At 46.8% G+C, this 27,555-nt stretch overlaps 1 protein-coding gene across 6 annotated transcripts in view; it reads right to left on the reverse strand.

The window, feature by feature from the left end:
* DENND5B (DENN domain containing 5B) overlaps positions 1 to 27,330 on the reverse strand; it is a 61,296-nt gene extending 33,966 nt beyond the window's left edge. Inside the window, exons 1-7 of one of the 6 annotated variants that reach the window (XM_073567632.1) lie at positions 27,041 to 27,330; positions 10,294 to 10,341; positions 5,884 to 5,962; positions 5,322 to 5,431; positions 4,089 to 4,755; positions 3,124 to 3,311; positions 1,040 to 1,576 (exon numbers count right to left, since the gene is read on the reverse strand). In XM_073567632.1, the coding sequence (XP_073423733.1) occupies positions 1,040 to 1,576; positions 3,124 to 3,311; positions 4,089 to 4,755; positions 5,322 to 5,431; positions 5,884 to 5,962; positions 10,294 to 10,311 (1,599 nt within the window). In that variant the 5' untranslated portion in view covers positions 10,312 to 10,341; positions 27,041 to 27,330. Of the gene's footprint in view, positions 1 to 1,039; positions 1,577 to 3,123; positions 3,312 to 4,088; positions 4,756 to 5,321; positions 5,432 to 5,883; positions 5,963 to 8,807; positions 8,865 to 10,281; positions 10,342 to 27,040 lie in introns of those variants that run through there. The other 5 variants (XM_073567629.1, XM_073567628.1, XM_073567631.1 and 2 more) reach the window with 5 other exon arrangements.
* Positions 27,331 to 27,555: the final 225 nt, after the last annotated feature.

A 27,555-nucleotide genomic window follows, 5' to 3' on the forward strand; every position in this document is an offset into this window, starting at 1 on the left:
TACATTACTGATCCTGAGTTATATCCTGTATTATACTCCAGACCTGCACTCACTATTCTGCTGGTGCAGTCACTGTGTACATACATTACATTACTGATCCTGAGTTACATCCTGTATTATACTCCAGAGCTGCACTCACTATTCTGCTGGTGCAGTCACTGTGTACATACATTACTGATCCTGAGTTACATCCTGTATTATACCCCAGAGCTGCACTCACTATTCTGCTGGTGCAGTCACTGTGTACATACATTACTGATCCTGAGTTACATCCTGTATTATTCTCCAGAGCTGCACTCACGATTCTGCTGGTGCAGTCAATGTGTACATACATTACATTACTGATCCGGAGTTACCTCCTGTATTATACCCCAGAGCTGCACTCACTATTCTGCTGATGCAGTCACTGTGTACATACATTACATTACTGATCCTGAGTTACATCCTGTATTATACTCCAGAGCTGCACTCACTATTCTGCTGGTGCAGTCACTGTGTACATACATTACATTACTGATCCTGAGTTATATCCTGTATTATACTCCAGACCTGCACTCACTATTCTGCTGGTGCAGTCACTGTGTACATACATTACATTACTGATCCTGAGTTACATCCTGTATTATACTCCAGAGCTGCACTCACTATTCTGCTGGTGCAGTCACTGTGTACATACATTACTGATCCTGAGTTACATCCTGTATTATACCCCAGAGCTGCACTCACTATTCTGCTGGTGCAGTCACTGTGTACATACATTACTGATCCTGAGTTACATCCTGTATTATTCTCCAGAGCTGCACTCACGATTCTGCTGGTGCAGTCAATGTGTACATACATTACATTACTGATCCGGAGTTACCTCCTGTATTATACCCCAGAGCTGCACTCACTATTCTGCTGATGCAGTCACTGTGTACATACATTATATTAGTGATTCTGAGTTACATCAGGATTAGTATTGAATGAACACAGTAACTTCCCCAGCAGAACAGCGAGTGCAGCTCTGGAGGATAAAATGATCTATATTAGCCTTCACCTTATCGAAGTTCTGCATCTGCTCCCGGTTTGTGAGCCAGGACTCCATATCGTGTGCGGCTTGTATAACGAAGGCCTCGTAGTCGGCAAACATCTGTGTGAAGCGATTAGCGAACACTTCCCGGATCTGCACGTTGAGCTTGTAGTCCTTCAGCTCGCTCTCCGCGCACTTGAGCTTGTGGCCGTCCTCCGCGTCCGGCAGAGGAATGCTGATGCTGATCTTGTCCATCTTGATCCCCGTCCTTTTGGTGAGCGCCTCCAGCCGGGCCATGGTCTCGTTCCCCTTCAGTAGCTCGTACATGTTGATGTTGTGACCTGAAAGGTTCCCGTTCTTTTTGTCGTTCGCCAAGTCGTCCAGCATCAGGCTTTTCAGTTTGGTGGCGCTCTCGCTGCAGTGCAAATTTCCCTCCGGGGGTATCCCATAATTCAGAAGAACTTCAGAGATTTCTTGGATAAATTCCAGTTTGTTTGGGAACTGGGGGAATTCCTCCGGGAGCTCGATAAAGTGGTTATCAATATCCACAAAGCAGAGGTTAGCCTGCGACCAGATGACAAAAACCAGTGGTCAAAACAAAAACACTGCAAAATTTCATTAATTTTCCTAAACGGGAAGAATCTTAACAAGTCTGTGTCATGAGGAGAGGCAGTCTACTGTATAACACATTCGCCAACTGCCCTGAATTTGGGGGGATAACCCTGTGACAATATCTCAATAAGGGCAGGATTTGTACCTGACCATCGGCTGCTGTATGTTGGGGCTATCGTTTACAATCCTCATCTATTAGCCAGCTAAGATAGTTTAAGCTTTTCTTTTTGGAGGATCCAAAGGTGTAATACCACATATCTCCTCTGGTGTTGCCGTACAGGAAATCACTACTTTATCAACTGCAAATTAGTAGCGAATTCCAGTTATCTTTCCCTGAACACTGAAATCTGCACTGCAAACAGCGGCCCGAATCTCAGCTCTGGAAGAGAGCGGAGCTTTAATTCTGAACTTTAACCTCTAGGATCGAGCGCATTTAACGGTCTTAATTGAATTACAGCCACTTTCAGCAAGTCCATCTGTTGACTGCCGAGCAGACGGCAGCTCCATCTTGTACACGTCCGGCTCATGCCGTCATGTCTCCCCAGACAGCGGCCCCCGTGGTCGTTAGTCGGCCATCTGCTGACTATGTAAATAATGTATCCAGCATCAGGAACCCAACTCCATTGCGCGCTCATTAATGGCTGCATCAGTGTACCCTAAAAGTGCTTTTTGTTGAGTTTTTATTGGATTCTTTTCATTATCAAGATCTGATTGCTGTCAGACTCATGAAGGAAGGTCTGCAATCACTATATATGAATGACAGGAGACAACCCCTTTAAGGGTCCATTCCGCCTGACATTCCAGCTAGAATCCCTGAAAGTAGTATTTATGCCATAAAATGGGGGTCCCGTGATTCCTGTATGTTCCTCATAGTGAAAAGGATGATACTGCGCTACTGTCCCTTTAAGACTGCTAGGTGCTGGCAGTGGAGCGGAGCTGGCAGCCATACAGAGCGGCTGAGTCATTTTATTTCGCATCTGCATGCGAATACAAATCAATCCTTCCCTTTTTTTTTTTAAACATAATCTACATATTATCCCACCAGACAGAGGTGGGCGACGTGACTCACGGGCGCCGATGCCCAAACCTATGACAGGAGATGAAGGCTATGCCACCTCTGCTCACGACTAACCCGGAGGGTCCATAAAGGGGGGATTCCTTACTCATAACCCTTTTAAGAGCCAGAAGAAACAGCTGGCATATCCCCGGTAGTCGCCAGGAACGAGAATGAGGACCGTTCAGTGCCAATAACTACTCCCATATCCCAGTCTGGAAATCGGGTGGCCTTCCCCTTTAAGAGACAGAGCCTCGGCAGTAATCCTATCAGTGTATTAGGTAAGAGCTTCCACCGTGGGTTCAACGTCCACCGAGGAGGGCGGAGAGCACAGTCGGTGACGGTCACAAGACGATGCCTCCGACGTCACCATTAGTCAGCAGCACCAGTCACTCAGCTTTTCCACACTCCAGAAGAGCAGAAAACTGGCGGCAAGGTAACCCACCTCCTGCGGGAGCTCCAGCTTGGAGCGGTCGGTGCCTTCTTTTGACTGCAGGCCCATTAAGTACGGCACGGGAGCGTCGAGGAAGTGCAGCAGGGAGGCGGGCAGGATGGGCACGTACACGTGCTGCCACTGGAAGGGGAAAAGGAGCGAGGTTATCCCCTCCGCCACAGTCATCAGCCGCTGGTAATCTGCAGGGAAAAGAAGGGGTTAAAAAACAAATATATGTTAAACAGGCGATACACGTTTGTCTTTAGTCACAGGGGAGCAGCGGAGGAGCGCAGAGCGAGGCGGCGGTGCAGCAGCAACGGAGGAGCGCAGAGCGAGGCGGCGCTGCTGCAGCAGCGGAGGAGCGCAGAGCGAGGCGGCGGTGCAGCAGCAGCGGAGGAGCGCAGAGCGAGGCGGCGCTGCAGCAGCAGCGGAGGAGCGCAGAGCGAGGCGGCGCTGCAGCAGCAGCGGAGGAGCGCAGAGCGAGGCGGCGCTGCTGCAGCAGCGGAGGAGCGCAGAGCGAGGCGGCGCTGCAGCAGCAGCGGAGGAGCGCAGAGCGAGGCGGCGCTGCAGCAGCAGCGGCGGAGGAGCGCAGAGCGAGGCGGCGCTGCTGCAGCAGCGGAGGAGCGCAGAGCGAGGCGGCGCTGCAGCCGCCGCAAGGCATATAACAAGGTTCCACAGGAGCTCAGTACTACATAATATACACTGCAGCTGCTGGAGAACCTCTTCTTAAAGACAGAGCATGTCAGTCAGTCGGCCAGAGAAGAAACTTCCCGCTATTCTGATCCGTTTGTCCTTAGGGAGATCAGCAGTTCCCATGTAGCTCCGCTGATCTCCGCCTAATCATCAGGTTGCGAGATGACAATCACCGTATTTGGATACATCAGGAGGCTCGTGTTGTCGGCCTGTCCCACATGCTTTACACTGCAGCTACAACCCCGGCGGACGCTCACACCAGCGGGGGATAAGCGGCGCCTTACCTTGTGAGTACAGCAGGATCTGCATCTCCAGTAAGACACACGTGAAGAGCTGGACGAGGTTCTCTAGTCCCAGCAGCTCGAAGGTCTCCCTCAGGGGGTAGTCGGACAGGGGCAGCTCGTTGGGTCCCGGCCGCTGACACACGATGGGCTCGTACACGCCGTAAAACTTCAGCGAGCGGCCGGGCGGCGGCAGCGGCACCTCGTACAGGATGTTGTGGATGTAGCTCTCCAGAGGCAGCGGCGGTGGCTGCGGGGAAGTGACGGCTTTGTAAAGCTGAGACAGGAACTTCTTGCACGACTGCATGAATGGGAGCGGGGTGATCAGACAGATGCACTTGGAGACGTAGAGCGTGTCCCTGGAGATGTCGTAGGAGTTGTAGCGCTGGAGCTTGGCGAGGGACGTGGCGTCCCCGTCGTCTACGCTGCTGGCCAAGGAGTCCATGCTGCAGGAGGACGAGGCGTAGACGCTGTTACACTGCTCCGCGTTGTGCATCTGGTACAGTGTCTGCATGGCCGTACAGATCTGCTTACTCGTCACCTCCTCGAAGAACGTCAGGACGAAGCCGTACGTCCGGGAGCCATCTTCCCTGGTGATGATGAAGGAGTGGAACTGGGGGTCCCGGTTGTCGGCCTGTGTCCTGAAGGACAGGCCTTTGGGCATGCAGAGCTGTGGAAAGACCAGGGGAGAGTGAGAGGTGGACGCTCGTGTGCGCAGCTCTCTCCATTCACTTCCATGGGAGCTACAACTCGGGGGGGGGGGGGGGGGGGGCTGCAGGACCCTCGCATTAGAAATAGATCTATCAGACAGAGCGGAGACCTCCAGAAAGAAGCTGCACTGGAGGACCCCCGCCTGTCATTTATCACTTGAAATACTAATGGGTGGTCCCAGATGCAGATAACTTCTTAAAGAGACAAGAAGACCCCAAATAATCACCAACAATAGGGGCTTCTTCTATAAACGAGACTGGGGATAAACCAAGATCAGACCAGGCTGCCAAGACCCCCACCAATCCTGAGAACGGGAGGCCCGAAATCCTGTCTGCATGGAGCGGTACTGAGCATGTGTGACCACCACTACAATGAAAAGAGCGGTGGTCGCACACGCTCATTATTCCTCCCTTCGCACAGGGGGGCATAGGGACCCTTGATCACTACTGGTCGCAGTCATCTGAACCCTAGCGATCATACTTGCACCACCTCCTCTGGGTTGGTCCGCCACCCTTTAGGCCTTACCATGTTGACGGCATCTTGATCGAAAGGGTTCCACTCCACGTTCTGCGGGTAGTGGGCCAGGACTTTGGACTTGAAGGTTCTTCTCACCGGACTCTGGTCAAAGTTTTCACCTAAATTGAAAAACAATGATATAAAAGTGCGGAATGAGGCAGAATTCTCCATTGGTCGCCCCCCTTCCAAATCTGTAAAAAACAAACAAAAAAAAACAAAACAAACCTTCCTGATCGTGCAAACTACAACAACCGTAACCATCTGCAGTTTATAGAAAGAAGTCACACTTAAAGGGGAGATCCACCCAAGTTTTTAATCGGCGCACTTGTATCTTTTATCTCCAAGCAGTGCTGAAGTGCACAGACTGCTCCATGGAGTACAGAGATCCGAATCGTAAGGGGTCACTTTACACTCCACCAAAGAAAAAAAATAAAAATAAAAAATAAAATTGAGATGGAGTTCCCCTTTAATAGTGGACCATGAAAATCCCCAATGGAATCTGATAAGACTCCTCAGGAGCAGAGATCACACAGCCGCCTGTCTGTTCATGCGCTGCCGTCACGTAGCTCACTTCTAGGCAGAGCGCCAGGGCTGACATCAGAGGACAAGCGACACCTCGAACAAATGATCTGCACACAGGAGCTTGTGTTCTGTGTTAATGAAGGGGATTAATTGTAGAAAGAGAAAAAAAAAAAAAAAAATCAAAGTTAATCCAATAAAGAGAAAAAAAAATAATTCAAGAAAATGCAAATTAATCATTAAGCTTACACTGTGTTCCAAATTATTATGCAAACGATATTTTTCTATGATTTTCCTAAATAGTCGGTACAAATGACAGTCCGTCTAATAAAAGTCATCACCCGTTAGAGTATACATCGAATTTTATTGAAGAAACCTCCCAATGATAACAGTATAATCTCCAAAATGAATAAAAACTCAAATTGCACTGTTCCAAATTATTAGGCACAGTAGAATTTCTAAACATTTGATCTGTTTTAAAGAACTGAAAATGCTCATTTGTGGAATTTGCAGCATTAGGAGGTCACATTCACTGAACAAAAAGGATATTTAACTCCAAAACATCCTAACAGGCCCAGTTACATGGTAACATAGGAACCCTTCTTTGATGTCACCTTCACAATTCTTGCATCCATTGAACTTGGGAGTTTTTGGAGAGGTTCTGCTTGTATTTCTTTGCATGAAGTCAGAATCGCCTTCCAGAGCTGCTGTTTGGATGTGACCGGCCTCCCACCCTCATAGATCTTTTGCTTGATGATACTCCAAAGGTTCTCTACAGGGTTGAGGTCAGGGGAAGATGGTGGCCACACCATGAGTTTATCTCCTTTTATGCCCATAGCAGTCAATGACTCAGAGGTATTCTTTGCAGCATGAGATGGTGCAGTGTCATGCATGAAGAGGATTTTGCTCCTGAAGGCATGTTTCTGCTTTTTATACCATGGAAGACAGCTGTCAGTCAGAAACTCGATATACTTTGCAGAGGTCATTTTCACACCTTCAGGAACCTTAAAGAGCCCTACCAGCTGTTTCCCCATGATTCCGGCCCAAAACATGACTCTTCCACCTCCCTGCTGATGTCGCAGCCTTGTTGGGACATAGTGGCCATCCACTACTCCATCCATCTGGACCATCCAGGGTTGCTCGACACTCATCAGTAAACAAGACTGTTTGAAAATTAGTCTTCATGTATGTCTGGGCCCACTGCTACCATTTCTGCTTGTGAACACTGTTTAGGGGTGGCCGAAGAGTAGGTTTATGCACCACTGCAGCCTTTGAAGGATCCTACACCTTGAGGTTCGAGGGATTCCAGAGGCACCAGCAGCTTTAAATATCTGTTTGCTGGTTTGTAATGGCTTTTTAGCAGTTGCTCTCTTAATCCGATGAACTTGCCTGGCAGAAACCTTCCTCATTCTGCCTTTATCAGCACAAACATGTCTGTGCTCAGAATCAACCACAAATCTCTTAACAGTACGATGATCATGTTTAAATTTTTGGGAAATATCTAATGTTTTCATCTCCTGACTAAGGCATTGCACTATTTGATGCTTTTCAGCAGCAGAGAGATCCGTTTTCTTTCCTAAATTCCTTGAAACCTGTGCCCTGCTTAATAATGTGGAACATCATTCTTCAGTAGTTTTCCTTTAATTGAGCTCTCCTGGTAAACTAATTATCACAGGCGTTTGAGATTGATTTCACTGATCCAAAGAGCCCTGATACACAATACCATCTATGAGTTTATTTGATAAACAAAAAAATTACATCTTTATGACACTTAAATCCAATTTGCATAATAATTTGGAACACAGTGTAAAATAAAAAAAAAAAAAAAAAATCAGGAAAAGTTAAAATTAATGAATAAAACCACAATAAAATACTAATAAATTAATTCAGAAAAATGCAAAAAATAGTAAGTGGGGAAATAAAAATGCTACATTTGTGCTGAATTTATTTGTATATTTTTTATTCCCCCCCCCCACATACTAGTGTGTATTTGTGTGGATTTTTTTGTTTTAATTTTGATCTTTTTTACTTTGCTGAATTTGTATTTTTTATTTATTGCATTAATTTTGATAACATTTTACAGAATTTTTTTCCCTACTTACTATTGTATTTTTTTTTTTTGCTTTTATTTTTATCTTATTTACTTTGCATTTTGCTGAATTTATTATTTCATTTATTTCATTTTTTTGCATTAATTGTGCAGATTTTTTTTTTTTTTAAGTATTAACATTATTTTCTTCCCTTGCATTAATTTTGATCCTATGTTTGCATTTTTGCAGAATTTATTAGTAAGGAAGAAAAAAAAATGTGAAAGAACACCTAAATAAAACCAAACGAAATCAATGGAAACAAAAATTATAAAAAATTGGAATAAAAATACTAGAATGCTAAACAAAATAATAATAAAAAAAAAAGCAAATATCCTTAAGTGAAAGCAAACATAATTCCTCTCCAGCATGTAGTCCATCCTTCCTCTCGGAGTGGGTGCCCCTTAATAGGAGGAGTTACTCAGAACTCCGCCTCCAGCCCCCCCAGAATGCCCTATGGAGACAAAGGATGGGGCATATTTAAATTCAACATGTCCGATCCCTGTTTACCATGATATCTGCAGTCAGCAGAAGGTCAGTCTAATCCCCCACAACACATTTGTTTGGCTCTGATTGTTCTCTAACATGTATAGTCACCCTTAGATGTAATGTCCGACAAGGGGGCGGAGCTAAATTTGTTTCAAATGGCAACGTGTTTTGAGGGCCTGTTTGTATCTGAACGGGAAAAAGACCTAAAACATCTCCTAAAATAGAACAAATAATAATAATAAAAAAAAAAATTGTATGTAGATAAGAACTAAGCGTGGGCCGGATTTAATACAGTTAATTTGCATACCTAGATCAGCAACGATCACTGTGATTTTAAAGAAATAGTACAGCAGACAAAAAGAAAGGAGGCAGGAAAGTTATCAAGAACAACAATACTTACCATAGAAAATAGTATAAAATCTCTAATAAACAGCACTGACATCTGCTCCTAACTGGAATCCGTCAGCAGGCAGGTCCACGCATCTATTAATATTCAAAACAATCAAGACACCAGTCGGGAATCGGGTTTTAAGATAAACACATAATAAGAGGCCATGCCGGTTGACATGCTTGCTGACGGTTTCCAGTTATGGGGAGAATTTTTTTTTTTTTTTAGCATTTTTTACTGCACAGACTAAAAGAAAAATATAAAGGTCTTATCGGGTATTGTAAAGAAATGATTGGCAACTATGACATTTATAAGGCGGCATGATTGGATCTAACTCATTAACGACTAGGCCCATCTAAAAGTCACCACCACCAACTACTACCACCACCACCACATTACTAGCAATAATAGCCACACATAAATGGATTGTCTTAATTGCTTGACGTGACTCCACCCATGAACTTAAGCTCCACCCACGAGGAGTCCATGGTTCTACTTTTTTAGAAAAAGGAACAGCAACTTTAGCGCTTTCAAATCATTTAAAATGTGTGGCTATCATGAGAACGGCGCCTTAAAAGGAGAAAAAAAAAATCAACATCTACCAAACAACACCAAAACGCAAGAAGAAGAAAGAGAAGATTATCTAATCCACAGGAAACAAGTGAGCAAAACATCTTGACACATTAAAGAGGAAAATCTGCAAGTTAGAACAGGTTTCCAGATGGGGGAACTAGAAGTCTCAGCACATTCTGTGACACCATATTTCATATCACGTGGACAAAAATACCCTATGATTTTTCAGTTTTGCCATGCGAGACTGGCTTATCTCCTTTAAAGGGATTGTTCAGAATTTTTTTTTTTTTAGAGGCTACCTTTATTTTTCCCATACAGCCGCCATCAGACGAGGACGCCATATCAATTGTCACTCAGCTTTCCTGAAACAGACCTAGCCAAAAACTAGAGAAACGAGAAGAAAATGTCTTTGTTCCACAAAGCAACCAATCACAGCTCACCTCAAGACACCAAAGCTTTACTGTGATTGGCTGCTAAGGACATCAGGAGTCACTGTGATTGGTTGCTGCGTGCAAAGAAGGTTTGGGTTTTGATGTTTGTGGACACATTAAAAGGGGCAATAATAAATTATAACAACGTAATATTCCTAAAACATTGTGGATTTCGAAAAAACAAAAAAAACAAAAAACAAACCAAAAACGATCCGTTACTATTCTTCAGATGGAAAATTCCTATAAATGATTGAGAAAATGTTTACAAGATGCTTTTAACTCCATTCTACCATAGTGGCAATTACGCCGGTTGAGAGAGTCGCGGATGCGCAGGGAAAAAAAAAAAAAAAAAAAAAGCTTTAAGGGTGGGGAGGAGGGACGTGAAGCAAGCGACAGATCAAAAGGTGAGCAATCATTGTGATTCTTAGGGATTTAAAGTGGGTGAAGTGCAGAGAGGACTTATGGTGTGAAGCCTAGGTTACCTTTCTTCTTACCATCTTGGCTTCTGCCATGTCGATCTGCTTCTAGCCATTGGTATAAAACTAAGTGAACAAAAAAACAAAAAAAAACAAAATGGCCGTGTGAATGTAATAAATGAGGGTCCTGAATGGAAAGCAAAACAGCAAGGTTAGTACAGACAACATAAAAATGAAAATAATACACATACGGACGGAGAATGTGCAAAAAAACTGCAGCAAAGAGGGACCGCTGATCAATCCCTTTAAGGCGAGGTTTCCATGGTAACCTAAAAAGGGACATCCAGGGAATTTGGCACACTTCGAGCCCTGCCCTCCTATCCTATCTCTTAAATTGCGCTTGACGTGCCGACTCTAGAAAATTCCTCACATATCGCAGATCGTCACGCGGCATTACGGGAATGTGATAGAAAAAAAAAAAAGACAATCTTCACGACGCAACCAACAAATAGCGGATTGTGACCTTGCCGGGAAGGAATCTTATCTGTGGTGTAATTTTAGAAGCCGCCGACCGTGTCAGCGCCTTTAAATAGCCGCGCGCCCGGCGGCGGCGGATAATTGGTACGGCATCTGCATACGATTAACACAAAGAAAGTAAGGAGGATTATAGATGGCGGATAAAGGGTCAATGTCTCCTGCGGGAGAGAAATAAAAATTCACCACGAGTGGGGGGGATGATGGAAACAGACGATGAATCTCCGGCCGCGGCGGACGGCGAAACACGCGCGCTGAATAATTCATTGCGAAAGTAAAATAAAACCAGAGGCTATTTTCATTCATCGGTCTTTGTTTGAGGACGGGAGGCCATAAAAGCTTTATAAAAAAAAAAAAAAAAAAAAAAAAAAAGAGGAGGGAGCTGAAAAATCAATATGGCCGCCAATACAACTCACCCAGAGAAAAAGCACCCTATTCCCAGCAGTCTGGGAAAAGAAGACAGCGACCCAGCTTTTCCAAGTGCCTGACTGGAAAATGATTAGAGTTCTGATGTATTTCAACGTATTTAGTCACATTTTCCTGTCAGGAGTCTCGGAAAGCTGAATGATAAGCATCTATGAGACTATGAGAACGATTATCGCCCATGTTAACTCTCAAAAAAAGCATTTCCAAGTTCCTGACTGGAAAATAAACAGAGCCGGGATGTATATTCAAGTATTTAGACACATTTTCCTGTCAGAAGTCTCGGAAAGCTGAAAGAAAAGCCATCAATGAGAATGGATACTGCCATGTTAACTCTCAAATAAAGGCATTTTCCAGGTTCCTGACTGAAAAATTAATAGAGCTAGGATGTAATTCCACATCTTTAGTCACATTTTCCTGTCAGGAATCTCAAAAAGCTGGATGAAAACCATGATTGGGACTGTTACTGCAGTCATATAAGTAGCCATCAAGCTTTTCCATGTACCTGAATAGAAAATGAAGAGCACTGGGATATACATTTCCATATATTTAGATACATTTCCTTATCAGGAGTCTGGAAAAGCTGGATGACAACCTCTATGGGCCGGTTTTACACAGTCTGTGTTGATGCGTGGGAATACCCTACCCGACCGATGTCGACAATCCAAGCATGGATCATGTTACATGGACATATCAAACTGCCATATTTAGTAGTCATCCAACTTTCCCAAGTTCCTGAATAGAAATTTTTCAATTCTGTACTTGTAAGGCAAGGTGATACATATTCCTATACAAGTATAATGATTTTTTTCATCCATGAATCTAGAAAATTAAGATTTGATTACCGTATATGGATTTATTTATATACTATGTAAACTCCATTTTTCATTATGAAGCTGAGAAAAGCTGGACGACATCTACAGGAAGCGTTATCGCAGTCATATTAGCCTTTACCCAGCTTTTCCAAGTTCCTGAATAGGAAATTTACAGAGCTGGGATGTAGATTATTTCCACTTATCTAGACACATATTTCCTGTCAGAAGTCTCCATGAAAACCTCAGTATAGACTGTTACCGCAGACGTATTAGTGATCACCCAGCTTTTCCACGTTTCTGACAGGAAGATTTTCAGATATGTATTTCAACAGAAGTGGAAAGTTTTTTCAATTCAGTAATCTAGGAAAGCTGGATGATAGCGTATATTTGGCCTATAATGTTATATCTGTGGTCACCCAGCTTTCCCAGGAACAGATAATGGCTTTAGTAATATCAGCTGTTTATGTTCTTCATCGTACAGGTGTGCTGTAACATTAGCCGCCCTGTAATAATCAGATGCCTGCCGCCCCCCTGCCCGACGCAAATGACTTACAGCTGGTTTGTTGGTATAACGTGGGCGACATGTAGGTGACTGCTCCAGCAGGGAAATTATGGGGCGAATTACAAGCGCAGACAAAAGACTTCTGGCGTGTGAACTCGGAGAAAGAACACGAACGTTTATGTCATCGGTAGCGGCCATCAATCGCACCCTAGACATAACAGGGGTCTTAAACGCGAACGCCAATGAAAAGCTAAAACCCCAGGCTTTACCCCCACTTCATCTCAATAGCCCACTCCTTTCATGTCACCCTCATAGAGGTTCAGGAAGCTGATATGAGATGTTTTTCCTCACACTGTGGACATGCAGTAGCTTCTCTGTGATACACCTGGGGTCCTCACACTGTGGAGATGCAGTAGCTTCTCTGTGATACACCTGGGGTCCTCACACTGTGGAGATGCAGTAGCTTCTCTGTGATACACCTGGGGTCCTCACACTGTGGAGATGCAGTAGCTTCTCCATGATTCCACCTGGGGTTCTCACACTGTGGAGATGCAGTAGCTTCTCTGTGATACACCTGGGGTCCTCACACTGTGGAGATGCAGTAGCTTCTCCATGATTCCACCCAGGGTCCTCACACTATGGAAATGCAGTAGCTTCTCCATGATTCCACCTGGGGTCCTCACACTGTGGAGATGCAGTAGCTTCTCCATGATTCCACCCGGGGTCCTCACACTGTGGAGATGCAGTAGCTTCTCCATGATTCCACCCGGGGTCCTCACACTATGGACATGCAGTAGCTTTTTCATGATCCCACTCAGGGTCCTCACACTGTGGAGATGCAGTAGCTTCTCCATGATTCCACCTGGGGTCCTCACACTGTGGAGATGTATTAGCTTCTCCATGATTCCACCCGGGGTCCTCACACTATGGACATGCAGTAGTTTCTCCATGATTCCACCTGGGGTCCTCACACTGTGGAGATGCAGTAGCTTCTCCACGATTCCACCCGGGGTCCTCACACCATGGACATGCAGTAGCTTTTTCATGATCCCACTCAGGGTCCTCACACTATGGAGATGCAGTAGTTTTCTCCATGATTCCACCTGGGGTCCTCACACTGTGGAGATGCAGTAGCTTCTCCATGATGCCACCTGCTGTCCTCACACTGTGGAGATGCAGCAGCTTCTCCATGATGCCACCCGCTGTCCTCACACCGTGGAGATGCAGTAGCTTCTCCACGATTCCACCTGGGGTCCTCACACTGTGGAGATGCAGCAGCTTCTCCATGATGCCACCCGCTGTCCTCACACCGTGGAGATGCAGTTGCTTCTCCATGATTCCACCTGGGGTCCTCACACTGTGGAGATGCAGTAGCTTCTCCATGATGCCACCCGGTGTCCTCAGACAGTGGAGATGAAGTAACTTCTCTATGATCCCATCCGGGGTCCTCACACTATGGAGATGAAGTAGTGCAAAGGGAAGGGGTCATGCCATGTCCTCCATATTGCCAACACCGTGACAAATGAGATGTGAGAAACCCAAATCATTTGTAGCCTCAATTACACTGTCCACAATTATCGTGCTTCCTATTGTCAGAGTTAGAAGGGTTTTAGAACAAGTCTGTACAGCAAAAAGAGGCAGTCTACTGCATAGCAAGTAAGTTCCTGTCACCCAACTATCCAAAAACCAAGATGTATGAGCAAGGCTTAAAAGTAAAGGCTCAAAAACAAGTCTGTGCAGCACACAGAGGCAGTACGCTATATAGCTAGTAACTTTCAGTCACCCGACTATCCAAAATCCACAAAAATCTACTAGTAAGGCTATGGCTACACATTGTGTGACCTAAGACAGCGCTGTGCTGCTGCTACATAGCAGTAAAGTGTTGCAGTCAGCAAAGTTGGAAAGATCTAAAACAAGTCTGTGCAGCAAATAGAAGCAGACTGCTGTATAACAGTACAAGTAGAATTATATTTAGTGGTCACCAAAGCAGAAAATGTTACAAAAGTAAATAACTCCAACACCGAGCTCTCCACTCCATGTGGGCGCTAACCCCCGAAACTCCACCTTACAGGAGATCCGCTGCTGATCAGCAGCTTTTATTCAGGTTGAGGTCGGACAAGAAGAAGTGAAAAATGCAAATCCTCAGCTGCCACAAACCGCAGCGATCCTTCCAGACACGTGGCGAGCAGCAGCAGCTTGGGGGCTGTTTTCACATCTTTAATTGAATATTTAACATTTCTGACTCGGTAAAGTAGGTCAGATCTTTAGAAAAGCTAACAAGTTTCTTCCTCCGCTAAACTATGCGGATTTTGGGAATCGGCTGACAAGAGAAGTCTAATATTCACCATTCAACTGGTGCTTAATAGGTTTGTGGTGCGAAACCCCCTTTAAATTCTTAAAGGGGTTCTCCAGAATTATATTACCAATGGTCTGACCTCTAGGAGCCCAATGGAAGGGTCGCCACATGTCCCCTTAATGGGCCGTAGGAGCACCTAAGCAGGGACAACGGCTCCTTTAATGAGGGGCTAATGAACATGATCCTTGAGAACTTAAAGGGATTGTCCTATGAACAACGTGAATCCAGAGAATAGGTGACAAATGCACAGATGCTGGGGTAAGCTGGTCTGGTGGCTGGGACCCTCAACAATCCTGGGGAGAAAGGTCCTAAAAATTGCCTGCGGGAATGGAGCTGGTAAGCGAGTATGTGCGACCACTCCTATAGACAGTGAATGGCGCAGTGGTCGCACATGCTCAGTAGTGCTCCATTCATAGGGACGTAGCGGAAACACCCAGTGACCGATTTATGACGAATCACTGATCAAGGTTCACACGAGAAGCATCGGCGGGACAACCTGCCGTGCATTTACATCCGTGTCCACCGCCGTTGCCGCCGCAGGGCAGGGTTCTGCAGCTCCTTTCTGGCAGCTTATGGCTGATCACTCCTGACAATTCCAGCTTAGGAGGATGAGCGAGATCAATGCGACCACGGGGGGCGAGAACACGCGCAGGGAGGGCTCAGATTTTTCTGTTTTTTATTAGAGCCTCTTGTTTCCTGAGATTAGGCCAAATTATCCCAGCGTGGGCCAGGGATGGCGAGAACGCAATATCTATGCTAATGCCCTTCATCCTCCGGGACGTCTGCGAAATCAGGAAAACGCAATATAAAATACATGTTGTGTCAAAGGGATTATCTCCGGCAGAAAATAATAAATCCTGGAGTCGTTATACAAATTATTCTTTATAAACTTCCTGCTGTCCCTCTGTTACTCCTCCTGGAAATTAGTAGTTACCAATTTCCCTTCACAACAGGAGGCACACACTGTCTGTCACTATCAGTGTTAACTGTATACACCCTTCTCACAATGTCAATGGTGAATTACAGCCGTCAATTCACTCTTGATTTTCCAGGAGGAATAACAAAAGAATGATACAATGCAGATAAAAGAGTACATATATTAATGATCCTGAGTTACATCCTGTATTATACCCCAGAGCTGCACTCACTATTCTGCTGGTGTAGTCACTGTGTACATACATTACATTACTGATCCTGAGTTACATCCTGTATTATACTCCAGAGCTGCACTCAGTATTCTGCTGGTGCAGTCACTGTGTACATATATTACTGATACTGAGTTACATCCTGTATTATACCCCAGAGCTGCACTCACTATTCTGCTGGTGCAGTCACTGTGTACATACATTACATTACTGATCCTGAGTTATATCCTGTATTATACCCCAGAGCTGCACTCACTATACATACTCTGAATTACAGGAGCCAACTGATGCCATTAGGGGACAGCAGGAGCTTCTATCTTACACACATACGAGCTCCGGACAATATATGGAGAGTGCCGCTTCCCACCTGAATTATTAATGGCAGTAACAATCATCTCCTGCGGGGGCTAAAAATGATGTAGATGGCGGAATATCAAATTCTGGGATTGCAGCAGGAAGTAAATAAAGGAAACACTGGAATAAGCAGGGAAATAATCCATCACCCTGCCGGTTTACGACATCTGCAGATTACACTGTATTTATAGTTGGGCAGATGGTGGCGGGTACTCCCATGTGATGGAGTGACAGCAGACAGCACCGTGGAAGAGTTTCAAGCAGGAGAGGAAAGACTATGCAGAATTAGAAAGTTTAAAAAAAAAAAAAAAAAAAAAAAAATAGAAGTGTTAATAGTTTATTTTTCTTATCTAGTGAATGTATAAAAGAGAAATGTGAATCCAATCAGTATTTGGTGACCGCCCCTTTGCCGGCAAAACAGCATCAGTTCTGGGTACACTTGCACAGTGTCAGGTGTACGAGTAACACAGTCATTAACCGAAACAAACAGCTGTGCTGGAGGCAGAAAACCAGGTGAGGAATAGCCAAACTCTGCTACAAAAGGTGAGGTTGTGGATGACGGTGTCATGTCACGGATCTACACCATGGCAAAACTAAGCCACAAGGTAGTTATACTGCATCAGCCAAGTATCTCCCAGGCAATAAATTTAAAGGCAGACTATGGGTTCTAGATCTTTTGTAGAAGCACCGAGAAATGGGCAACGCTGAGGACCGTAGAAGCCAAGATGACTTAGGGCGGCAGATAAAGGACAGATTTGGCTTCCTTTTAAAAGCGGAAGATGTCCAGCAGTGCCATCAATTCAGAACTGGTAGAAACCAGTGAGACCTAGCTAGACCCTCTACTGTTCGGAGAAGTCCAACCAGAAGTTGTCTTCATCGAAAGATTGTGTCCCACAGCCCACACCCTCTACATGGAAACAAAGGTGAAGAGACTCAACTAAACTTGGGGTCAGAAAAATGGCAGCAGGTGCTCAAAATATGAGATATTTGGCTATAACGATATCATCCTTGCTATTGGCCATGGCCCCTTTAACATGGCATGCCTGCCCAGTGCCGGGCCACCAGATCTCAAGGGGCCGCCAGTTTCCTGAATATTAAGTTTCTCGGCGGCACCTGTGAATTTCTGGTGACCTCAGGCCACACTCGCTGGTTGCTGCTGTCAGTCTTGTGGTGCCGCTGATCATGCGCAGAGCGAAGTCTCCGCTTTCAGAGTCATCTGTCTCTTCTCATTACACGGAGAACGGTGTGCATCCCGCTGGCGAGCCGGCACGTGAGGCTCTGCGGAGAGCAGAGGGCACAGCAAGACATGGTGCTGCAATGCGGACAGAGCACAGGAAAAGCTGGATCAACCTGATGGTGATGTGAACTCAGCTTTTCTAAAATCCTGAATGGCAATCTGCCTAGCTCCATGTGTACACTCTTATCCTTGCAGCCCTATGGATATATTAAGTGCCCCGACATCCCCCAGGGAGAGCTGTATCAGTAGCGATATTGGAAGTCACTCAGCTTTTCCAGGTTTCTGAACGACAATTGATAATTTTTTTTTTCAGCATTACATGGTAACTTCCATATCGTTGCAAGGACTTGCCGTTCAGGATTGTAAGAAAGTAGACTGACAACTTCCTGTAGGTGCGGTTATAGCAGCCATATGGAATAATAAAAAAAATAAAAAAATAAATAAATAACTCAGCTTTTCCAGTTTCCTGAATGGCAAGTCTAGTAAAACACAGGATATACATGTCTACTCCCACATTACTAGATTAACTTGTCCATTCCATAGTCTAAGAAAATGGACCGACAACCTGATATAGAAGCTGTAATCACAGCCATAAGGGGATGTCACCCAGATTACCTGGCATCCTGAATGGCACATCTGACTAGTTATGAATGCGTTTATCTACTCTATACATCCATACCACTGTGCAGCTTTGCCATTCAGGAGTCTGAGAAAGTGGGCTGACAACCCTACAGTTGTGGCCAAAAGTATTGACACCCCTGCAATTGTGTCAGATAATACTCAGTTTCTTCCTGAAAATGATTGCAAACACAAATTCTTTGGTATTATTATCTTCATTTAATTTGTCTTAAATGAAAAAACACAAAAGAGAATGAAGCAAAAAGCAAAACATTGATCATTTCACACAAAACTCCAAAAATGGGCCAGACAAAAGTATTGGCACCCTCAGCCTAATGCTTGGTTGCACAAATTTTAGCCAAAATAACTGCGACCAACCGCTTCCGGTAACCATCAATGAGTTTCTTACAATGCTCTGCTGGAATTTTAGACCATTCTTCTTTGGCAAACTGCTCCAGGTCCCTGATATTTGAAGGGTGCCTTCTCCAAACTGCCATTTTTAGATCTCTCCACAGGTGTTCTATGGGATTCAGGTCTGGACTCATTGCTGGCCACCTTAGAAGTCTCCAGTGCTTTCTCTCAAACCATTTTCTAGTGCTTTTTGAAGTGTGTTTTGGGTCATTGTCCTGCTGGAAGACCCATGACCATTGAGGGAGGCCCAGCTTTCTCACACTGGGTCCTACATTATGCTGCAAAATTTGTTGGTAGTCTTCTGACTTCATATTGCCATGCACATGGTCAAGCAGTCCAGTGCCAGAGGCAGCAAAGCAACCCCAAAACATCAGGGAACCTCCACCATGTTTGACTGTAGGGACCGTGTTCTTTTCTTTGAATGCCTCTTTTTTTCTCCTGTAAACTCTATGTTGATGCCTTTGCCCAAAAAGCTCTACTTTTGTCTCATCTGACCAGAGAACATTCTTCCAAAACGTTTTAGGCTTTTTCAGGTAAGTTTTGGCAAACTCCAGCCTGGCTTTTTTATGTCTCGGGGTAAGAAGTGGGGTCTTCCTGGGTCTCCTACCATACAGTCCCTTTTCATTCAGACGCCGACGGATAGTACGGGTTGACACTGTTGTACCCTCGGACTGCAGGGCAGCTTGAACTTGTTTGGATGTTAGTCGAGGTTCTTTATCCAACATCCGCACAATCTTGCGTTGAAATCTCTTGTCAATTTTTCTTTTCCGTCCACATCTAGGGAGGTTAGCCACAGTGCCATGGGCTTTACACTTCTTGATGACACTGCGCACGGTAGACACAGGAACATTCAGGTCTTTGGAGATGGACTTGTAGCCTTGAGATTGCTCATGCTTCCTCACAATTTGGTTTCTCAAGTCCTCAGACAGTTCTTTGGTCTTCTTTCTTTTCTCCATGCTCAATGTGGTACACACAAGGACACAGGACAGAGGTTGAGTCAACTTTAATCCATGTCACCTGGCTGCAAGTGTGATCTAGTTATTGCCAACACCTGTTAGGTGCCACAGGTAAGTTACAGGTGCTGTTAATTACACAAATTAGAGAAGCATCACATGATTTTTCGAACATTGCCAATACTTTTGTCCACCCTCTTTGTTATGTTTGGTGTGGAATTATATCCAATTTGGCTTTAGGACAATTCTTTTTGTGTTTTTTCATTTAAGACAAATTAAATGAAGATAATAATACCAAAGAATTTGTGTTTGCAATCATTTTCAGGAAGAAACTGAGTATTATCGGACAAAATTGCAGGGGTGTCAATACTTTTGGCCACAACTGTATATCCGTAGTCATATTAGTTATCACTCAGCTTTTCCAGATTCCTGAATGGCAAATGAGCAGTTTTGTAACATTATACATACATATAATTGTAAGGGACTGCCATTCAGGAATCTAAAAGCAGTGAACTGAAGTCAAGGTCATCACAGCCATATGGTTTGTCACCAAGCTTTTCCAGGTTCCTGAAGGGCATATGAAATGTCTTGATGCATTACATGTATACTTCCATTTAATTGTAAGGACTTGTCTAGGAAATAAAAAAAAAAGAAACACAACCTCCTGTACGAACTGAAGTTACAGCCATACAAGTTGTCACTCAGCTTTTCTAGATTCCTTAATGGCAAATCTAGCCTAGTAATTCACTTTTTATAAGTCTACTACCATATTCCTAGATAAATGTGCTATTCAGGAGTGTACAGAAAGTAGTGAACCGACAGCTTTGTAGAATCACAGTCATATAAAAGAGTCACTCAGCTTTTCCAGTTTCATGAATGGCAAATGACTAGTCCAATATCATTATATATCTACTTCCATATTACTGCCAGGCCTTGCCATTCAGGAGTCTTTGAAAGTTGAACTACAACCTCATATTGAAACGATAAATTGCAACCAATTAGGTTGCCACTCAGCTTTTCTAGATTCCTGCATACCACATCTGCCTATCACGCAGTTGTACATATACGCCTTGCATATCTCTGAGCAGATTTATCATTCAGGAGTCTAAGAAAGTGCACTGACAGCCCTCAGGGAGGACTATATTAGTAGCCACATGGGTTGTCACTCAGCTTTCCCAGATTCCTGAAAGGCAAATGACTAGATGAAGTCTACTTCCGTATCATTATCATTTTCAAGTCTAAAAGACTTAACCGACGATCTCCTTTGAGAGCTGAGATTGCATCTATGTACCGCAGGTTGTCACCCAGCTTTTCTAGCACCCTAAATGGCAAACTTACTTAGTTATGAAATGTTATGAGAGTATGCCGATAAGAAAGTGGTCTGCCGACCCTTCTACAACAGTTATAAGAGAAGTCATATAGGTTGTCACCCAGCTTTCCGATTGTCAAATCTTCCTAGTTTCTCAATTCCATATCACAGCAAGGATTTGCCATTGAGTAAAAAAACAAACAAACATCATAATAAAGTATTACCTCTTAAAGGGGCTGTCATTACAGCCATACATCTCATCACCCAGCTTTCCCAAAGCCCAGACATGCCAAACTGTCTAATCATACATGTGGACACTATATACTCCCAGCACGACATGGACTAAAGGAAAGTGAACAAACAATCTCCTATGAGGTTATCAAATATTGGGGGATATTTTAGCTCTATTAATTTTATTTAAAATATTTTATAAATATTTTATTAAAAAAAAATTAAAAAAAAAATTATAATTTGCCAAAATCCTTTTTATATACAATTTCCTATTAAAAAAAAAAAAAAAAAAAAAGGTTGTTGTGAACAGGCAGCTATGGCACGGCACATCTGCTTCTATAGACAGATGGTGACTTGTGAGGCCTGCGCTGCCATTGTGCGAGATGCAGGAATGATGGCGGCCCTGCCCGTCAGTGTCAGCCGGCTCTTTGTGATGCGCCGACCCGCGAAGATCCATTATCCTCTCACTTTTACTCAGGAGGAAAAAAAAAAAAAAAAAAGTAATAGATATATATATATATATATATATATATATATAAATTTTTTATTTATTTATTACCCACACATACGGACACACAGATCTGCATGGGAGCTGTTTTTTTAATTATTAAATTATTTTTTATTACTGTTATAAACTTGCTTCATTTTTAGCAAAATTGGAGCTATAACTGCATAAAATGGCTGATAACAGAACAGAAGTCATTCAACTTTCTTTTTTTTTTAGCCTCCACACAATTGGGAAGAATCAAGCTTTTTTTTTTTTTTAAGAAAGCAAAAAAAAGGAAGGAAACTCCATAGAATTATGGGATATAAATAGCCGCCAACGTGGAGCGCCGGCGTTACCAGATTACTACTGTGTCACTGAGCCGCTACCATTTAAAGGGACGGGTATCTGATTATCCTGATGACTCACAGGCCTCCTGGATTGGAGGCAGAGACTAGCTTTTGTACCTGATTGGTCAGAGTTCCCCTATAAATGCAAACGTTATGGCCGAGCACATAGCAGTCGGCTTATATCCTGAGAGCAAAGGATTGGGCATGTCGAAATCCAACATGCCCGATCATCAACATCCGACATCTTCTGAGCCGTCGCACCACGACGCTGAGGTTGGTTTCTTATTCGGCAATTTCGTTTTTTATTAAATGGAACATTCACAATACAGGAAGAAGAAGCCACCGGGTGAAGGGACGCCGGAACCGGAGCAGATCGAGAGCCAATCAACTGTCCTTTTAAAGAACATTTTTTAATCTCTCCAGATCCCTTTAACAAACAACCCACAGAGTGTTCTGAAAGAGACCACTGGAGTGGGGATGGGGGGCACAAATAGATGAAGAGCGGACCTAATTGGAGGCAGATGGCCCTGTCCTCCCGTCACATTCTTACCATCCGTGTCTATTAATCAGTCAGCGCCCCATAAATCAGGGTATAACGAGGGGACAGAGGGCAGGAGGAGCAACAATGGGCAGCGAGGCCCGGGGTGTGGCTCCAGGAATGTCTATTACATTCAAAAGGGGGAAAACGAGCGGCCGCCGTGGCTAGAAAAGCCTATTACATTCCAGATCTGAAAACCCTTAAAATGCACAAAAGTCAATAAAAAACAGATCAATAAAAAGTCAAAGGGACGAAAACTCCGAGGTTAAAAAGTTCTCTCTTTATTCGACCAGTTCTGATGTTACCGAATATCAGAAAATCTCCATTTAAAAAAAGATGTGGGGCTGTATTCTCTCCATTTCATCTCAACTGAAGCTAACAGGAGTCGGGGGGCCGCAACCTGCGCCCCGAGTGAAAAGGGAGCCGGGGGGGGCCGCAACCTGCGCCCCGAGTGAAAAGGGAGCCGGGGGGCCGCAACCTGCGCCCCGAGTGAAAAGGGAGCCGGGGGCCGCAACCTGCCTCCCCCCCCTCCCGAGAAAAGGGGGTTGCAACCTGCCCACCAGGAAGAGGGAGCCGGGGGGCAGGTTGACCTCCTCCGCTAATCCTACATATGATCTCTCCACCTCGGCTCTTGGGGAAGCATAATTTCCTTACAGTCACGGTCGGGGTGGGAAAATCTTCCTTACTTCTCCACCCAACATTGACCTAGGTCCTCAATGCCAGGCGGGTAACATCCAGCCTCTTCCCAGGATGGAGCACCGCCATTAGTCATGAAACAGGAGGGCTCAGGATGAGCAGTGCTATATGGTGGCAACCCATAGGGACGTCTATACGTGGCACATGTAGCCACATACACCTGGCCTTCTGCCACGGAGGAGTCTATATTCAGCCCGAAACGACGGTCACGCCTCACTGAGCAAGTTTCGGTCTCAGTCCTTGGCGCTTCCTCCGCACCTGACGCCACAGCTCTGCGGTACGTGCTCCGCAGTCATCCCGACAACCCCCGTACTCAGTGCCGTGGGCCGGACACTGGGCGATATGAGATTTCCTATACACAGAGTCCTGGATAGCTGCAAAGTACAAAGGTGACGGAGTGGACTATGTGCCCGAGCGGCGGAGCTCCTCACAGTGTGTACACAGCGGGGTTTGCGACTCCTCTCTGTATTTGTAGACGCGTGACCTTGTCTTTAGAATGTAAACAGCCACGAAAAATCACGGAGAAAGATCATCCGTGCGTCAGTCATTAAAAGAAAGAAAGAACTTTTTTTTTTTGCAGACTTTTTGTTGCACAGGATTAGTAAAACATGGCTCTTCATTTCCAGAAAGAGCGCCACCTCTGGGGACAGGCGGTATGTAGTATTACATCTCATCCTCCATTCTTATCTAACGACCCAAGGCACAGGTGTAACCATATTTCCAGAGGAAAAAACAGCTGTGTTTTCTAATCCAATACTATCCCTTTAATTGGATTTAAAGGGGTAACTGACCTAAAATTAATCTGGCCCAATAACAAGAAAAATCGAACAAAAGTCAAAAAATATTGGGCACCGTTCATGTGCTGCCTAAGTCACAATTATTATCTTACTGTAGAGACCGTATAACGGCAAAAGCTCGCTTTATGGCAGCTGCAGTGAATGGAGCTTAACAGCTTCACCTAACCACTCCTGAGCGTCCGGATAAGGGGAAGAAAGAGGGGGAGCTGCAAACCTTCAGCAACCTTGAAAAAAAAAAAAATAATTAAAGTGAGACCGACTGTGTATACAGCCTATCTAGTCCCCAGCAGTGCTGCAGATCTTAGTGAGAACATGGCCACCCTTCTCCTACCCCAAGACTCGCTTTATGCCCGATCCTCGGAGTTCTGTTCAGGACCAATCCCATTTCTGGCAAGAAATTCCCCCCAAGTCACGGGGCCGTCCGAGAACCTGATTCGCGGCTCTGCTGGAATAGATCTCATCATTATTCATTTACCGCCTAATTAATCTTCCTTTCTGGAGCAAACGATGCAAATGACATAAGTGGCCGAAGAGGGACGACCTCGGAGAGAAGACGGCGGCCGATAGAAAGCCTTGACGAGCCTTCGATGGCGCACCGGCACGCTAACAACACCGGAGCCTAGATCAAAAAATGGGAATTACAGACTTTACATCAATGCGTTCACCCCCCCCTTTAGTCTTCCATTAAAGGGGTATTCCCAAGTTACAGAATGATGACTTACCACTAGGACAGGCCTGTGATCGCCAGAGGTCCGACCCCCGGGACCGGCATCGAGCACAATCACAGATGGAGAAGAGCCACAACCCCCCCGAGGATACGTCCCCCGCGACCGATCCCACTAACATCAGCCCAACGGACTGGCCCGATGGATGGAGGCCCAGACGGGTCACGTGGCCACCAGGGAGCTGAAGTTATAGGAGGCCCCGGGGGGGCCACAGCCTCAGTATTACCGCTGCCTCTACCTTGTGACAAATCTCCTGCTGGGAGGCTGCCGTAAAATACTGTCCTCAGAAATCACCAAAAATCAAGATAAAGGTCGGGCAAACAGAAGCCGAACGGCGCACAAGAGGCCCCCCTATAGTGATAAGAGACCCCCCATACATAGTTATAAGAGGTGAACACTTATTATAGAGACAAGCCCCCCCACAGTGAAACGAGACCCCCTATTACATAGCGATATGAGGCTCCCTATACATGGAGCGATCATTACTGGTACCAAAAGGTCAACACTGGAAAGGACCATAAAGTCCATCACCGGACTGACCCCAGCGCTCATGTACATCAGACACCACAGTGCGCCCCATCGCAGTTGCCCCCCACTCTCACTCCAATCCCCCCTGATCTGATGCAGACTCCATCCTGACACCCCCTGATCTGATCCCAAGCTCCCCCACTCTCATCCCAGTCACCCCCCCCCCACTCTCATCCCAGTCACCCCCCCCCACTCTCATCCCAGTCACCCCCCCCCACTCTCATCCCAGTCACCCCCCCCCCACTCTCATCCCAGTCACCCCCCCCCACTCTCATCCCAGTCACCCCCCCCCCACTCTCATCCCAGTCACCCCCCCCCCACTCTCATCCCAGTCACCCCCCCCCACTCTCATCCCAGTCACCCCCCCCCCCACTCTCATCCCAGTCACCCCCCCCCCCACTCTCATCCCAGTCACCCCCCCCCCACTCTCATCCCAGTCACCCCCCCCCCCACTCTCATCCCAGTCACCCCCCCCCCACTCTCATCCCAGTCACCCCCCCCCCCACTCTCATCCCAGTCACCCCCCCCCCACTCTCATCCCAGTCACCCCCCCCCCCACTCTCATCCCAGTCACCCCCCCACTCTCATCCCAGTCACCCCCCCCACTCTCACCCCAGTCACCCCCCCCCACTCTCATCCCAGTCACCCCCCCCCACTCTCATCCCAGTCACCCCCCCCCACTCTCATCCCAGTCACCCCCCCCACTCTCATCCCAGTCACCCCCCCCACTCTCATCCCAGTCACCCCCCCCACTCTCATCCCAGTCACCCCCCCCACTCTCACCCCAGTCACCCCCCCCACTCTCACCCCAGTCACCCCCCCCACTCTCATCCCAGTCACCCCCCCCCCCACTCTCATCCCAGTCACCCCCCCCCCCACTCTCATCCCAGTCACCCCCCCCCCGCTCTCACCCCAATCCCCCCCCCCCACTCTCATCCCAGTCACCCCCCCCCCGCTCTCATCCCAGTCACCCCCCCCCCGCTCTCACCCCAATCCCCCCCCCCCACTCTCATCCCAGTCACCCCCCCCCACTCTCATCCCAGTCACCCCCCCCCCCCCCGCTCTCACCCCAATCCCCCCTGATCTGATCCCAAGCGCCCTCACTCTCACCCCAGTGACCCCTCCCCCCACTGTCACCCCAGTCACCCCCCCCACTCTCACCCCAGTCACCCCCCCCCACTCTCATCCCAGTCACCCCCCCCCACTCTCATCCCAGTCACCCCCCCCACTCTCATCCCAGTCACCCCCCCCACTCTCACCCCAGTCACCCCCCCCACTCTCACCCCAGTCACCCCCCCCACTCTCACCCCAGTCACCCCCCCCACTCTCATCCCAGTCACCCCCCCCACTCTCATCCCAGTCACCCCCCCCACTCTCATCCCAGTCACCCCCCCCCACTCTCATCCCAGTCACCCCCCCCCCGCTCTCATCCCAGTCACCCCCCCCCCCGCTCTCATCCCAATCCCCCCCCCCACTCTCATCCCAGTCACCCCCCCCCCACTCTCATCCCAGTCACCCCCCCCCCCCGCTCTCACCCCAATCCCCCCTGATCTGATCCCAAGCGCCCTCACTCTCACCCCAGTCACCCCCCCCCCACTCTCATCCCAGTCACCCCCCCCACTCTCACCCCAGTCACCCCCCCCACTCTCACCCCAGTCACCCCCCCCCCACTCTCACCCCAGTCACCCCCCCCCACTCTCACCCCAGTGACCCCTCCCCCCACTGTCACCCCGGCTCCATCCCAGTCGCCCCCGCACACAATGCCCAGGTCCCTCCCGGCGCCCCCCGGCTTCTCCCCGCACCCCAGCGCTCGTCTTACCGGCCAGCTCATCCGGCTCCAGCCCGCTGTCCGCATCTGTCCCACAGATCACGAAGTAATGGGCCAAGCGGCAAGGAGGGGCAGCCGAGCCCGAAGCGGAGCTGCCGCCGCTCATCCTGCCAGCCCCCGCACAAGCAGCGTGTATGTCCCGGCCGCGCTCAGCACCGGCCCCGTCCGCAGCCCATGTCCTCCGGCACCGAGCCCCGGGCAGCAGCTGAATGAGAGCGATACAGAGAGCGCGTCCCAGGGAGCCCGCCAGGTGGCGCTGCCGCAAAACAACACCGCCCACCACTGGGAGCAAAGGATAAGTGAAAACCACGCCTACCGACAGTGGCTCCAAGCTCCGCCCACAACAAGGAGCAAATGATAGCAAGCTGCCAATCACTGTGCTAACCACGCCCATACAACGGGAACGCCACCCTAGAACACGCCCACAATCAGGTTTGTAAAGCCACGCCTATACCGTGGTGTACCACATAACCCCGCCCACCAGCAGAGATTGACGGCCACAATAG

Source organism: Dendrobates tinctorius, unplaced genomic scaffold (assembly GCF_039654945.1).
Source record: "Dendrobates tinctorius isolate UK_male_01 unplaced genomic scaffold, ASM3965494v1 ptg000020l, whole genome shotgun sequence".
Lineage (NCBI taxonomy): Eukaryota > Metazoa > Chordata > Amphibia > Anura > Dendrobatidae > Dendrobates > Dendrobates tinctorius.